The sequence below is a fragment of the Nicrophorus vespilloides genome, unplaced genomic scaffold (assembly GCF_001412225.1).
Source record: "Nicrophorus vespilloides isolate i.1.1-1 unplaced genomic scaffold, Nicve_v1.0, whole genome shotgun sequence".
NCBI classification, from domain to species: Eukaryota; Metazoa; Arthropoda; class Insecta; order Coleoptera; family Silphidae; genus Nicrophorus; species Nicrophorus vespilloides.
Genome location: NW_017096185.1, coordinates 211,687 through 228,449, shown reverse-complemented (window position 1 = coordinate 228,449; position 16,763 = coordinate 211,687). Strand labels below are relative to the sequence as shown.

At 29.7% G+C, this 16,763-nt stretch overlaps 2 protein-coding genes across 2 annotated transcripts in view; one reads left to right on the top strand and one right to left on the bottom strand.

Annotated features, from left to right (window-relative positions):
- LOC108569938 overlaps positions 1-9,118 on the bottom strand; it is a 19,383-nt gene extending 10,265 nt beyond the window's left edge. The window contains exons 1-2 of the mRNA XM_017931704.1: positions 8,710-9,118; positions 8,009-8,201 (exon numbers count right to left, since the gene is read on the bottom strand). Of these exons, the coding sequence (XP_017787193.1) occupies positions 8,009-8,067 (59 nt within the window). The 5' untranslated portion in view covers positions 8,068-8,201; positions 8,710-9,118. The remainder of the gene's footprint in view (positions 1-8,008; positions 8,202-8,709) is intronic.
- A 2,846-nt stretch (positions 9,119-11,964) lies between these two features.
- LOC108569937 (pescadillo homolog) lies at positions 11,965-14,088 on the top strand. The gene is made up of 3 exons (XM_017931701.1): positions 11,965-12,092; positions 12,163-13,647; positions 13,706-14,088. The coding sequence occupies exons 1-3, from the start codon at positions 12,069-12,071 to the stop codon at positions 13,958-13,960; spliced, it is 1,764 nt and encodes a 587-aa protein (XP_017787190.1). The 5' UTR covers positions 11,965-12,068; the 3' UTR covers positions 13,961-14,088.
- The last annotated feature ends 2,675 nt before the right edge of the window (positions 14,089-16,763 follow it).

The window sequence follows — 16,763 nt, the reverse complement described above, 5'->3', positions numbered from 1 at the left end:
TTAGATAATGTAATTTTAGCAATTAATTTTCTTAATGTTGTGTTATCTAATAATTATAAATTATTAATTAATAAAATTAATTGAAAAAAAAAACAACATTATAGAAAATCAAGATTACGATCAAGCTAAGATTCCATTAGATAACGTTGAGTTTATATTTAATTTTAGCAAAATAATTTTCCTAATGTTGTCTTATCTAATAATTAAAAAAATTATATAATTAAGAAAATTAATTGAAAAGAAAAGAGAAAAAAGAGCATTATATAAAATCATGATTACGCACTTTCATACATTTTTTGTATAGGAAACAATGCGTAATCATGTGTACTTAAATGACTGTTTAAAAATAGAATAAACAAACCAAAAAAAGAACATGTTTCATAAAGCTGAAAAATTATATTTATGTTATGACTAAGAACAAACTGTGATCAATTTTATATAAACTAATTGAGGTCTATACTCATTTATTGCATTACATTACACACATAAATTGCATGTTGCAACGGATGAGTGTAACAAATAAACAAAACATCATCAGCAATAAATTGCAAACAATAAATTAATAAATGCCAACACGATTAATTCGAAATACAAAAAAAAACAAATAAACATCAACGATTCATGTGCGAAAGGCAAATCGATTCATTCCCATTTGATTTTTTCTCAAAATAAACAAAGGCCAACTTCGATTCATGCACTTTATGGCAATGACTAAGAAAAGGCAATTTCCTTGGATTCGAGATAAAGAAACAGTAAAAAAAAATGTGTATATAATAAGAGAAAATCGAAGGCATTTTTTTTTTGCTATCCGTATCTAATCTTGAACAAGCAAAAGTACAAGACGTATTAAGTCCATTTAATGCATTGACTCACACACACGTTACGAGTTCATTTCGTAATCGGGACACGTTTACACGCATTATTGCCTAATGGAAATTTACAGGGAAAAAAATGAATAAAAAAATTATGTTTATAAGAGTTTCATGTGCAAATGTCATCCAGATATGTGTGATGTATCTGTTGAAGAACACATGTATTTCGTTATGTCCATAGAATTTAGATGATGAAATTTTAAAAGAAATAAACACATATTTCGTGGATGAAACATAATGCTTTGTTAAGCAAGTTTGAATTGATTACATCATAGTTATACATCTCAAATTACTTGATTTTATTCAAAGATTACAAATATTTTTAAATATGTTAAATGTTTTATATTTACTTTGTATTCTATAAAAAATAGTGCACTTAGTAAATAAGTATTAGAAACTGGTTTAGATTGTACAGAAATATTCAAGTGGATAATACAAAAAAAATTGCAAAAAGTCGTAAAACGAAACCTACTTATTGAAATTTATTGGATAGATTAAGTATCCAACAAATAAATAAATCTATGCAAAAATTGTATACAAAAAATAGTTTAGAATATACGCATCAATAATTTTGGTGCCCAACGTGGGGCGACTGGTTTAACATCTATAGTGCAAATCTACAAATTCCCTTTGATGTTTTAGATTTGAATAATTTATATCACTTTCCTGCAAGTGTAAATATTAATAATTTGATGAATTGTGCAATGTTTTGTGTAAGGAAATAAGTAGTAGTAATAAAAAAAAACAATTACTAGTGAAGTTTTGTAAGGTGTTTCTGGTTTAAATTGAAAAAAAAACTTATTGTCAACTATTTAATCAATCATAGAAACATGTCAATATAAGTGGATACTAAAAGGAAAACAATATTACAAAAAGTCGTAAAACGAACAGTTGTAAAACGGAACCTACTTATTATAATTAATTTGACTGATTCATAGTTTCAATATCCAATAAATAAAGAAATTAATACAATTTTGTATAAAAAATAAATGAGATTAGAAAATCAATAATTTTGGCGCCCAACGTGGGGCGACTCGTTTAACGTCTATAATGCAAATGTGCAAATTCCCATTGTAAATTAAGATTTAAATAATTTGTTTCACTTTCGTACGAGTGTAAATATTTATAATCTGATGAATTATGGAATGTTTTATGTATGAAAATAATTAGTATTAATAAAAAATAATTAGTAGTAAAGTTTTGTAAGGTGTTTCTGATTGAAATATTAAAAAAAAGTTCTTTTTGTAAATGATTTAGTTAACTTATCAATCCAAGTGGACATTACAAAAAATTATTACAAAAAGTCGTAAAACGAAACCTAATTTATTTGGTAAATTAATGTTTAAAATTGTATGAAAAATATAAATGTGATTAGAATATAAATAATTTTGGCGACTTCCGTAATGCAAGTGTCCAATTAAGATGGAAATAATTTATTTCTGCGAGTGTAAATATTAATTAACTAATGAATTATGTAATGTTTTGTGTACGGAAGGGAAAAAAAGAGAGTCAACCCTTTTACATCTGATCCGGATTTAGGTTGCTGTCATCGATGAAAGGATATGATTCCGGTGCTTGAATAATGTATGCGGCAATTATAGGCCATCAAGGGATGGATAAGAGGGTTGGATAATTTGAGGAACTAATCAATCTCGGATGAGCTGAAAAGTCAATAAATTCACGAAGATTGTTCCTTCCTTCACCATTTACAAATTTCATCAGAGCAATGAATTGTCATTAATTTTGGCGCCCAACGTGGGGCGATTCACAACGTAATCTAATTGAAAAATTACAATTTTCATAGATTTTTTAACTCATCGGAGGAATTAATTGTCTTTTTGATTGAAGCTGAAAGAAAAACATCTTCGAAAGTGATTCAATCTTGAATCAGAGAAGGAATATCATTAATTTTGGCGCCCAACGTAATTTAATTGAAAAATTACAATTTTCATAGATTTTTTAACTAATTAGAGGAATTAATTGTCTTTTTGATTGAAGCTGAAAGAAAAAAAATCTTCGAAAGTGATTCAAACATGAAACAAAGAAGGAATATCATTAATTTTGGCGCCCAACGTGGGGCAACATAATTTAAGTGAAAAATTACAATTTTCATAGATTTTTTAACTCGACAGAGTAATGAAATGTCTTTTTGATTGATGCTGAAAGAAAAAACATCTTCGATAATGATTCAAACATGAATCAGAGAAGGAGTATTATTAATTTTGGCGCCCAACGTGGGGTGATTCACAACATAATTTATGTGAAAAAATACAATTTTCATAGATTTTTTAACTCATCAGAGTAATGAAATGTCCTTTTGATTGAAGCTGAAAGAAAAGAAATCTTCCAAAGTGATTCATAAATCAAAGAATTAATCATTCACAACGTAATTTAATTGAAAAAAATACAATTTTCATAGATTTTTTAACTTTGATTATTATGAAATAGGAAATTCTATATTAAAACCGTGAAAAAAAAACCTACAAATTATTGAATAAAATGACATAAATATAAAACTAACTACAAAACTATTGAATACTTATGTAACTTATAAGTATTGATAATTATTAAAGACTAAGCTTCAAAGCAAACATTGATTCGCTTTCTAAAGATTGCAACAACAAAAAAAATGTTGACGAAAATAACTTCAAGTTGAAAATGGGAAAGGAATAAAAGTATGGAAAACTTTTTGACCTTACGACATCCTATGACATCAATGCGTGTGTGGGAGTTTCACAGGAAAAGGCGGAGTTGACGTGAGCGGGAAAATCAAATTTACAAGAATACGTGGGCGAAGTGTAAAAGTGACGATAGGAAAGAGAGTGAAAGAGAGAGATAAGGTTTTCCACGAAAGACTTGTACCATTTGTTCTCGCACTGTTCACAAATTTATAATGCAGACTTTATTGCATTTCGTTTGACTGATGGACGTACGCTAAACTTTTGTTATGAATGAGAATATTCAGCGAAGTGATGAAATGTAGAAAAAAATAATAATTTCGTAAGTTTAAAGTAATTATAAAAATAAATTTTGGCGCCCAACTTGGGGCAAATTGTAATAAATTACTTATTATTGTTAATTCTTATGAAATAAGTTAATGAATATTTTGTTTCTATTTCTCTACAGTACAAAAAAAAAATCAAGTTTTTTTTTGCAATTGATTTTATGATATTTTACCCATATTATATAAGTAGACCAAAATGAGGCAATTACATAAATTATACGATACTTTAGTATTGAGTAAAAGCCAATAAATAACTCTTGACGAAAGTATAGAATATGAACGACAATAAAACCATTATGTCCTGAAATAGACTAAACAAGCTACAATTTAGTGGGTATAAACGTTTTCTTGGCATTCGATCAAACAGACGTAGAATGAAAATCAATTAGAGACGAGACAAACGAGAAAACATACAATATAATATGTAACAAACAAAAAAAAAATGAATCATGCAATCAACAAATCTGCAATATTGATCCACAAAACATATTTAGTTTTAGATTAAGGAAAAAGTTTATTTTAGATAGATAAATATGGATAATATTAAATGAATTTTAAGCGAACTAAACTGAAAAAAGTCGTAAAACGAACCGTCGTAAAATGAAATTTTTAAATTTCAATATATTATACAAAATACACGAGATTAGAATATCAATAAATTTGGCGCCCAACGTAGGGCGACACACAAAATTAAAATTTTGAAAAAAAATACAATTTTTGATTTTTTTATGTTGATTATTATAGATAATATTAAATGAATATTAGAATTCTATCAATTGTAGGAAAAAATATAAAAGTCGTAAAACGAACCGTCGTAAAATAAAATTCACTTATTATAAAATGACGTAGTTTAAATCAAATAAATAAATATCAATATTTTATACAAAATAATTGAGATAAGAATATTGATTAATTTGGCGCCCAACGTAGGGCGAGACACAAAATTAAAATTTTGAAAAAAAAATACAATTTTTGCTTTTTTTATGTTGATTATTATAGATAATATTAAATGAATATTAGAATTCTACCAATTTTAGGCAAATTAAACTACAAAAAAATATAAAAGTTGTAAATGAACCGTCGTAAAATGAAATTTACTATTAATAAACGACGTAGTTTAAATCAAATAAATGAATTTCATAATTTTATACAAAATAAACGAGATTGGAATATCAATAAATATGGCGCCCAACGTGGGACGACAAACAAAATTAAAATTTTGAGAAAAAAAATACAATTTTTGATTTTTAATGTTGATTATTATAGATAAATATTAGAATATTAGAATTCTATCAATTTTAGGCGAATTAAACTAGAAAAAAAATACAAAAGTCGTAAAACGAACCATCGTAAAATGAAATTTACTTATTAATAAACGACGTAGTTTAAATAAAATAAATGAATATCAATATTTTATACAAAATAAAGGAAATAATAAAATCAATAAATTTGGCGACTCATAAAATTAAAATTTTGAAAAAAAAATACAATTTTTGAATGTTTTTTATGAAATTCTACATTACTTTCTATTTACTATTTATATAAGTATGATAATACTTCAACAAATTTATTGTCGTAAAGAAGTTGTGCGTATTAGCATAACGTTTGGAATAGAATGATGAAAGTAAATAAAGCTGCGAGTCGCGATGGAAATATTAGTAAATTATGCATTAAAAAGACTTTGCCGTAAGTGACAAACTTGCAGACTGGAGCTTCACGATTTACGAACGCTCTCCTCCTCCACCGACTTGACAATAGTAATTAGCTTTAATACCTCTCGCAACGAAGCTCTTGTCGTAAATAGGAACGGATAAAAGTGTAAATAGAAACGTGAAAGCTTGATGTAGCAATAAACGAGTAGCTTTTTTTCAACTCTTCTTCAAAAAAATAAAATACACGATTTTTGTTTGCTTACTTTACATACTTATAGACTGGATGTTCCACATACGTCAATAGTAAATGATCGTACACTTGAAACTAATGTGATTTATTCACTTAAAGTATGATGACTCAATAACACTCAAATAGATCGAAGTGTTATTACGTTACAAGATTCATTAAGGATAATCCTTGTAATTCCATTCTTTCATTTAAATTTAAATGATACTTATAACTCAATGTTATTTTTTTATAATTCCTTTAAATAATTTGTAAAAAAAAATAATGAAATTTATGAAAATCTAACATAATTTGTGAAAATTGATATGAAAATAACGAATATATTCATATAAATATTTCTATTTTTGTTATTACAACAATTCACTGTTATTTGTCTCATATTTTATTCAAATATTAGATTATAATAACGTCGATTTAATTACATAAAGAAGAAAAAAAAGTATATAGGAAAAACAGCAAAACGCTAATCGATGTATGGAAATATATTACACATATTTAATAATTGACATGAAACTATTATGTGGCATGTCTGATAGTGTACAATTTCTTCGTAATAAATATCATATTTGCTTCACAACAAATACATTAAAAAAAGACACGTGAATTTTGTTGAATGTGTGAAATTTTATCAAAAATTTATTTCCAAGCAGTTTTTGTTACTTGTTTGTTCTGTTCAATTCACGATGTTTCTACTTAATTTTCGAATTTTTAAAACATTTTTCAAAAAAATATAAAACTTTTTATAAACTTTATGATATAATTACTTGAATCAAAATATTTCATAAAGTAAAAATTGAAATTTGAAGAAATGACAAAAAAAAAGTTACTTATTAGTAAAATTATCAATATTTTAAGTAAAATAGGAAAAAATGTACAGCAATTAAGTGAGATTTAATAATTATGCACATGTTACAAAAAATAGTAATAAAATATAACTTTGTTCAAGTGAAATTAAATGCAAAAATTGTTCTCATAAAAATATGAAATTTTATCAAATATTTATTTCCAAGCAGTCTTTGTTAATTGCATTCTATTTAAATTTTTTGTTGAAATTTTACTTTAATCATTTTCGAAATTTTCAAATATTGTATTTTGTAATTTATGCTTTCTGATTAACTCAAAAACTTTTTATATAATTACTTGAATTTGATTAATTTACTTATAACATTATGTAATTCACATATATTTTCAATATAGTTCTCATAATTCTATAACGAAGAATCAATATTTTTCAAGTAAAAATTTAAATTTGAAGAAATGACAAAAAAAAGTTACTTTTTAGTGAAATTTTCAATATTTAAAGTAAAATAGGAAAAATTCTACAACAATTTTTTAATATTTATGCACATGTTACAAAAAATAGTAATAAAATAAAATTTTGTTCAAGTGAAATTAAATACAAAAATTGTTCTCATAAGAATATGAAATTTTATCAAATATTTATTTCCAGACAGTTTTCGTCAATTGTAGTCATGATTCGACAGTTTCCGTACAATTCTATTAATATAATTCACGATATTTCTATAGAATTTTCGATTTTTTCAAAGATTTTTTTTGTAATAATAATTTTTATGATTAACTCAAACAATTTAAAACTTTTTGTATATTTTATTATATAATCATTTGAATTTGATAAATTTAACTTAAAAAATTATATAATTGACATATATTTTCAATATTGGTCTAATAATTCTAAAACTATCAAACATCAAAGAATCAAAATATAATGTAAAAATTGAAATTTGAAGAAATGAAAAAAAAAGTTACTTATTTTATCAATATTTAAAGTAAAGTTTGTTCAAGTGAAAGTGAAATTAAATACAAATTTTGTTCCCAAAAGAATTGGAAGTTGTATCTATTTTATAAGTAGGTTTGCATTTAGGATTATTGCAAGTTTTAAATTGACGATGTTTCTAATCAATTTTCGAATATTTCCAACTTTTTTCTTCTAATTTATTTACTTTATATTTATATACTTTATGCTATAATTAACTTATATTTTCAATATTGTTCTAATAAACTAAGAATAAGAAAAAAAATTAAGACCTAATAAATTAAAAAGTCAGAAATATTGTAAAATCAATAATAATCATAAAAAAAGTAAAATTTTAAAAATTTAGTAATCATGAGAAATATAGAAAGTTTTAAAATTTAGAAATCCAAAAAAAAAATCATAATAAGTAGTGATAAAAATTATATAAAAAAAGCATGATGTGAAGCTGAAAATACTAACAGTATATCCAGGTGAGGCGTCTTTGGAAAAGTCCTTCGGGTTTCCGCTTTCGGGCACATCTTTCACTTCGAATCTCCGATCACCTCCAAAAGCAACAACAATAACATGACCTCACGGAAATCAACTTCGCATTGGATCCTCACTCAGGATCTCTTTGGAAATGCCGCCTCCACCGCCGCCGCCGCGAGATTGCCTGCAATTGAAAAATAAGCCATTACGCAAACTCGACCCGAGACTTCTGCAACAACAGAGGAGAGGAAAAAAAAACCACCACAGAAGCAGAAAAAAAAAACGAAACGTCACGAGAAGACCTCCAATTTCCTTCAGTGTCACAATTCGCTTTTTTGTCATTCCCCTCTTTTGTTTCAAGTCGTGAAGGGATGGACGTGTTTCCTTTTTGTTCAGGGTGGTTGTAAATAAAAGGGCGAAGGGAGGGAATGTCATATATTTTTATATATATATATATAGGTGTATACTCGATCCAATTTGCTTGTAAATTTCGTGTCTGAGGTCAAGCAGACCTTGACTCCCCGGCGCCAACCGGAGCGCACGACGTCCCGACGCCGTGACGTCACGAGGATTATGAAGAGTGTGAGAGAGAGGGAGAGAGAAATAATAAAAAAAAAAAGAGTAGCGTAAAACGTAACGGAACGTCAAGTGCTCTGGTTGTGACAGGTGTACGAGGAGGAGGAAATGATTACCTGATGCTTTTCAGGTGGACTCCTCTTCAAGGAGCGAAGGTCTCGGTCGGCGCAGCATCTCCTCAGGCATCAACTTCTTCACGCACATCACGCACTCACGCCGCACTTGCACTCATGTAAACTTTGTTGATAGTTTTTTTTGTTGTTGTTGTTTGTTTGTTTTTGAATTTGTTGCTGTTTGTTTTACGTTCAGTTTGTGTTGGTTACGCGGGAGACGCGCAATTCTGTAATGCTGAGAGGGAGAGATGGCGGTGCGACCTCTTCGCTCCTTGGATGGACGATGGCTTTTGCCGAATGTTACGTGGTTGCATGAATGTATGGTAGTCGGTGTGCGCGGTGCAAATCGATAGCACGCATACGCCGTATATTCCGAATGGCGCCTCCCATGGTACAAATTGCGACGCTCGGCGTCGGCGTCGAAGGTTCCGGATCGTGCGCGACGTACACTCTCTACTCTACTCTCTCTCTCTCATCCCTTTTTCCTAGGGTCTCCGAAAACCTCTGAACACCCGCGCCCCGGGTGCTGCTTCCCCTTTCTATTTTTGTTGTTTTGTTTTCAGTATGCAAATCGAAAAATCGCTTTTTGACATCTTCGTGACGCGCGCGACGTCATTCCCAATTGCCAACGTGATTATTTTCCAAAAACCAAAACAAAAAAATACTTTCTAGATGACACTAAGAGGAAATGAGGCACTTCACATGTTCACACACGATTATCCTTAATCCAGTCAACAAGTAGTTCCTCATTCCCAACTCTGCATTTCACATTTGGATCATCTGTTACCAACGTGACTGGGATCAAAAACAATTGAAAAATCTCCATATCTAGATTATTAGATAACATTTCGTAACCTATTCCATATCAAAAGAAGCGCAATAGAAAACTCCCTCAGATGTAGTCAATATTGTAATCAGTAATAATTGTGAAAAAAAATCCAAATAAATTAAGAAAAAGTTATTAATAAACATTTACCTGACAATCTTTTTATATCAAAAGATACGCAATGTATGATAAAATATTTGAGTTAATCTGATAAACTTTAAGATTATTGTATTTTTGGCAAATCGAAAACAATAATTTGAAAAAAAATATTTTTTTTTTAATGAAACTTACTACAAGAAAATTTTAGAGTAATTTCATTGAAAAAATGCTAGTTTTGTCTTTAATACTGATTTTTGATGCTCTAATTATGAAGCGTGGTTGTTGAGTTATTAAGTAAAACGTGAAGACAGTGCTTTTTCAAATTTGATAATTAATAATAGGCGAACGGCGATTACTATAGATTTGCGGTTAAGCTCATTGGAAATATTGTAGATTTATCTTTAATTTGCATGTTTAATATATTAATTAGCATGCTTGGTCAACGAGTAATTAAATAAAAAGTAGAGGCAGTGCATTTTCTAATTTGACAATTAATAACAGACGAACGCCGATAAACATAAATTTGTTGCTAAGTTCAATGGAAAAGCGGTAGTTTAATGTTCAATGAACTAATTAGCTTGTTTGGTCATCGTATTCAATAAAAGGTGAAGACACTTATTTTCATGCTCTAATTTGACAGCTTATAACAAACGAATGGTGTATACCACAAATTTGAAAGTAGGCTCATTGGAAAGGCTATAGTTTAGTTATTAATTTTTATATTAAATAATATAATTAATGACTTGTAAAAAAATTCCAAAGAAATTGGAAAAAGTTATTAATGAATTGTAACTGATAAATCTTTATATTAAATGATGCGCAATATACGATAAAATATTCATAAAAATGTGAGTTAATTCTGTTAAACTTATATTTATATCTAAGATTAACGTTTTTTAACAAATCTTAAACAATAATTTGAAACAAAAAAGAAGTTTTTAATGAAGCCTACTACAAGAAATTTTAGAGTATGATCATTGGAGAGGTTGTAGTTTTGTCTTTAATACTGATTTTCGACGATCCAATTATCAAGCGTTGTCGTCGAGTAATTCAATAAAACGTAAAGATAGTGCATTTTCAAATTTGACAATTAATAACAGATGTACGACGAATATTATACATTTTCGGTTAAGCTCAATGGAAAGGTCATAGTTTAATCTTTAATTTGCATGTTTAATGAACTAATTAGCTTGTTTGGTCATCGAATAATTTAATAAAAGGTGAAGACACTTCATTTCATACTCGTCTTTTCATGCTTAAATTTGACAGCTTATAGCAGAAGAATGGTGACTGCCACAAATTTGATAATAAGCTCATTGGAAAGGCTATAGTTTAGTTATTAATTTGTATTTCCAATAATCTAGCTGTGATGAGATGTTATCATGCAATTAAATGAAAACTGAAACGTTAAAACAAATTCATAAATCGCCATATCTCTGTCATTAATTATCATTACGTAACAGAAGTTATATCAAATAGTGCATAAGAAAATTCATCTTTTCTTACTTTAAATAGTTTTCAAATTAATTCATAAAATTCAACAATTATTGTACTGAAATGGAGATGGACGAATTCACATATTAAACGTGTAACTAGTTTAAGAAACTTTCTTCGTGGTCATCGGTTTGCATTAACCAAAATACTAGTATCGTAACGTATCCTCTTTATCAGAATTTGCGAGATGCGGCTTTCCCAGAACACATGTATTCCATTCACATTTACACGCTCACGCAATCAATATGTTCCCAGAATTCCTACTACTTTTATACAAATTGTACGCATTCTATCCAACACATTCATTCAACTCCCCAATTTCCAGAAGAGTTACACATACAATCCCATTCATTAATCGATAAACAGATATTCCCAGAAATTAGTTATTCTTCCTGTAAACGCCGCTTGCTACACGTTCATTCATCCAAGGTTTCATCCGCATCACAGTTTTAAAATTTAAAATCAATAGTGAACTGTAACCTTCGTTACATATTTAGAGCATTTAAAGGAAAGTAGTTTAAATTAGTTAAATTACATTAGACTAATTAATTATTGTATATAAAGTTTGATAAATTAAAGTAAATGTTAACAGAAACTTGAAAATACTGAAATAGTTATAAGTAACAAGTTGTAATATATGCAACTTCTTTTACAGCTTTTTTAATTTTTAATTCTTTAAAATTAACTATTTTGTTATTTATTGTTTGCTCATTATGATGTTATTAAGTCTTATAATATTATTAATTAATGATTTGTGTTTTAATTGTTGAATTAATAATGTTTAGTTTAGAGAAGTTTAATGAAGAGTTTGGTAAACTAGAGGTCGCTTTTAAGTTGACAATTAACTTAACCTCTATTTCGGTGGAGGCACGTGTTTACAAACGAAGCAGCATTGTGTTAGGTGTTTTTGAAAGGCTGTGATTGAACTACATATAAATACGTGATGGCAGGGCCACGCAAGAAGAAGGTAAGATTAACGTTTAAATACTCTGTGAATTGTTGAGAATTAATATGTTTGTATTAAAAAAAATGTATAGTTTGAGTCTGGTGAGGGAGCAACTTACATATCGCGTAGAAAGGCCATACGTAAGTTGCAAGTGTCTATGAACACATTCAGAACGCTATGCATTCTGAAAGGCATCTACCCGAGGGAGCCGAGGAACAGGAAGCGCGCCCAAAAAGGCGACATGACCATCAAGACCTTGTACCATGTTAAAGACATCCAGTTCTTGATGAACGAACCAAACATTTGGAGGCTCCGTTCCATGAGAGTGATCTCAAAGAAAGTTGCCAAAGCCAGGGCCATCAGAGATAAAGAAACAGTCGGCAGACTTTTAGATAAATTCCCCAAAGTAGAACTCGATCACATCGTCAAAGAGAGATATCCGACATTCATTGATGCATTGAGAGATTTGGACGATTGCTTAACTTTATGCTTCCTGTTCAGCAGTTTTCCATCCATGAAACACTTGCCTAAAGACCAATCAGCAATGTGCCGCAGATTAACAACTGAATTTTTACATGCAATCATTGAATCTAAATCCTTAAGGAAAGTCTTCGTTTCAATCAAGGGTTACTATTTCCAAGCTGAGATTAAGGGACAAACGATTACATGGATTGTACCGCATCAGTACGGTTTTGAGCCACAACAAAGAAGTGAAGTCGATTTTAAATTGATGTCCACATTCGTTGATTTCTACATCGTGCTTTTGGGATTCGTCAACTTCAGGTTGTACAGCGGTTTAAATCTGTTCTATCCACCGAAATTCTCTTGCATCGAGGATCAATCGGAGGAAGATAAGAAATTGGTTGATGAGCAAGTGTTTATCTCGGAGCGCGTCGCTGCTTTGAATTTCCCGCTTTCCAAGACTTCAACGGCTACCGAAGAGGACGACGTGAATTTGGATGAATTCACGGATATTGATAATCCGGAAAAGATGGAAGAGATCCGTAAGGAGGCTGAGGCTGTCAAAGGATTGAAGTCGCTTTTCAAGGGATTGAAATTCTTCTTGAATCGCGAAGTTCCTCGTGAGAATTTGGTGTTCATGATTCGTTGTTTCGGTGGGGAAGTTTCTTGGGATAAAACGCTCTTCGTTGGGTCAACTTACAACGAGGACGATGAGAGCATCACGCATCAAATCGTGGACAGACCAATGAAGGATAAGCAGTACATTTCTAGGTATTACATCCAGCCGCAATGGATCTTCGACAGCGTCAATGCGCGTCAACTGTTACCTGTGAATAAGTACTTCATCGGAGCCGTCCTTCCTCCACATCTGTCTCCATTCGTCGATAAATTCAGAGAAGACAGTTACGTTCCACCAGAAGAGAAGGCGCTCTACGATTCAGAGCTTCTAGAGAAGATGCACAACGAAATTAACTCAGAGGATGAAGCCGAAATATCCGACGCCGCTATTTCCGATAATGAAGACGAAGCCGATCTAAACGAGGATTCAGAGGAGGAAGACGAATATCCGGATGATGTTATCATGGAAGACGGATACAAATCTGAAGAACCGAAGGTAATTTCTTTAATCATCATAATTTTTTAAGATTTTTCAAATAATATCTCTTACGCAGAAATCGAAGTTGTCGGTGAAAGCTGGTGAAGTTACCAAGGAGAAGCCGTATTCTAAGCTGAAGGAGGATCGCGCCGATTACAAGTTGCGCGAGAAGATGATCAAGGGTAAATACAGGAAGATCTACAACGACATGATGATCACGAAGAGGACGAAGAGCAAGGAGGCTTTGCTCTTGAAAAAGAAGAGGTCCCAGCTGGACAAGCAGGCCGTGGAGGATAAGAAACAGAAGAAAAAGACGAAGACGAGTAAATAATGTTTTGCATCAAACATTTACTAAATAGAATAAATCTTCATTTTTTTTATTAATTAACTTATATTTAAGAAAGTTATATTTGTAGGGTACAAACAAACACATTAAATAAACGTTGTATTACAAATTCATTGTCTTTGCTTCAATTTCTCCCAACTAATCAGAAACTGAAAAGAAAATTTAAACATTTAATAATTAATATATGGAAAGGCTTGTGTCATTTTCCAATTTCCATAAGTTCTCAGTTTAATTTACTACCAATAGTTAAGTGTTTTCTGTTAGTTACAGCGTGGAACCTCGTATAAACTGTATATGAATATTACACAATATTGTTTATTGCCACTTTAGGCTTGCTTTCAAGTCGATTTCATTCAACGTTTCCTTAATAATTTAACTAGATTCTCAACTTCTCGTTTATTTATATAACCATACAAAATCTAAATAGTAAAGAAATACAGCTACAGTTTCTCAAGCTTTTTAACGCGCGGCCTAAACATATTTGTTTTACAAGTAAAATCACAGCAACATCCAATTTTCATATGCATCTTTTGAATACATTAAATCTATTATAGTTTCCGAGAAATTAACTAAAATGTTTATTTTTTTTGTATCTTTCGACACGAATTACAGCCAAATAGATGAACAACATACAAGCTACAATCTAAAAACATCCAGCTTTCTTATGTATTTTTTGGGTGAATTCAATCCATTATAGTTTCCGGGAAATTCACTAAAATGTGACAACATTGGTGACAGATCTCTCACATAGGTTGAGAAACGCTGGGTAAAAGTATTTTGCACTTTATTGAAAACAACGCCCTTTGTGGTCTTTAACTAAACTTTCCATTATTTATGCTATAATTAGTACAATTTCTGATGCAATTAAACAAATTCGGTTACTGAAGGACCTTCTTTTACGAAATTATTCATCACTTTCAAATGCACATTTCTTAATATGCTTATATAACTTTTCTACTTATGACAAAAAAAATATGATTTCTGACTTGAAAATTAAATTTATCGAATTACAGCCAAATCAATGCACAACAATGTATGAATACTCGCTTTCCATTATTTATGCTATATTTAGTACAATTACTGATGCAATTAAACAAATTCGGTTACAGAAGGACCTCACTTTACTAAAATATTCATCATTTTCAAATGTACATTTATTAAAGCTTTTATATAACTTTTCTACTTATGATAAAAAAATGATGATTTTTGACTTAAAAATTAAATTTATCGAATTACAGCCAAATGGATGCACAACAATGTGCATCGCTACAATCCAAAAACATCCAGCTTTCGTTTGCATTTTTTGGGTCCATTAAATCGATTATAGTTTCCGATAAATTCACTAAAATGTGACAACATTGGTGACAGCTGTCCCACATAGGTTGAGAAACGCTGGGTAAACGTACTTTGCACTTTATTGAAAACAACGCCCTCTGTGGTTTTTAACTAAACTTTCCATTATTTATGCTGTTTTTAGTGCAATTTCTGATACAATTAAACAAATTCGGTTACAATTTACGAAATTATTCATCACTTTCAAATGCACATTTCTTAAAGCGTTTATGTAACTTTTCTACTTATGTTAAAAAAATGATGATTTCTGACTTAAAAATTAAATTTATCGAATTACAGCCAAATGGATGCACAGCAATGTATGAATACTCGCTACAATCCAAAAACATCCAGATTTCGTATGCATTTTTTGGTTCCATTCAATCTATTATAGTTTCCGAGAAATTCACTAAAATGTGACAACATTGGTGACAGCTCTCTCACATAGGTTCAGAAACGCTGGGTAAAAGTACTTTGTACTTTCTTGAAAACAACGCCCTCTGTGGTCTTTAACTAAACTTTCCATTATTTATGCTTTTTTTAGTACAATTTCTGATGCAATTAAACAAATTCGGTTACTGAAGGACCTCACTTTACGAAATTATTCATCATTTCCAAATGCACATTTCTAAAAGAGCTTATATAACTTTTCTACTTATGTTAAAAAAATGATTATTTCTGACTTAAAAATTAAATTTATCGAATTACAGCCAAATGGATGCACAACAATGTATGAATACTCGCTATAATCCAAAAACATCTTTTTTTGTATGCATTTTTTGGGTCCATTCAATCTACTATAGTTTCCGAGAAAGTCACTAAAATGTGACAACATTGGTGACAGCTGTCTCGCATAGGTTGAGAAACGCTGGACAAAAGTACTTTGTACTTTCTTGAAAACAGCGCCCTCTGTGGTCTTTAACTAAACTTTCCATTATTTATGCTGTTTTTAGTGCAATTTCTGATACAATTAAACAAATTCGGTTACAATTTACGAAATTATTCATCACTTTCAAATGCACATTTCTTAAAGCGTTTATATAACTTTTCTACTTATGTTAAAAAAATGATAATTTCTGACTTAAAAATTAAATTTATCAATGATTGTGTTACCTAGGCAACAAGTGGAGAAGATTAATCCAATTAAACAAATTCGGTTACAGGAAGACCTCACTTTACGAAATTATTCATCATTTTCAAATGCACATTTCTTAAAGCGTTTATATAACTTTTCTACTTATGTTAAAAAAAATGATGATTTCTGACTTAAAAATTAAATTTATCAATGATTGTGTTACCTAGGCAACAAGTAGAGGAGATAAATAAGAAAAAAAAAACACAAAAATTTTGTAATAAAAAAAAAGAAGTTATATTTAGTTCCTTCTAAAACTACTGTTGCGAACAGTACAGAAAAAAAAAAACATAATATAATATTTTTTTTAATAAATTGTATAAA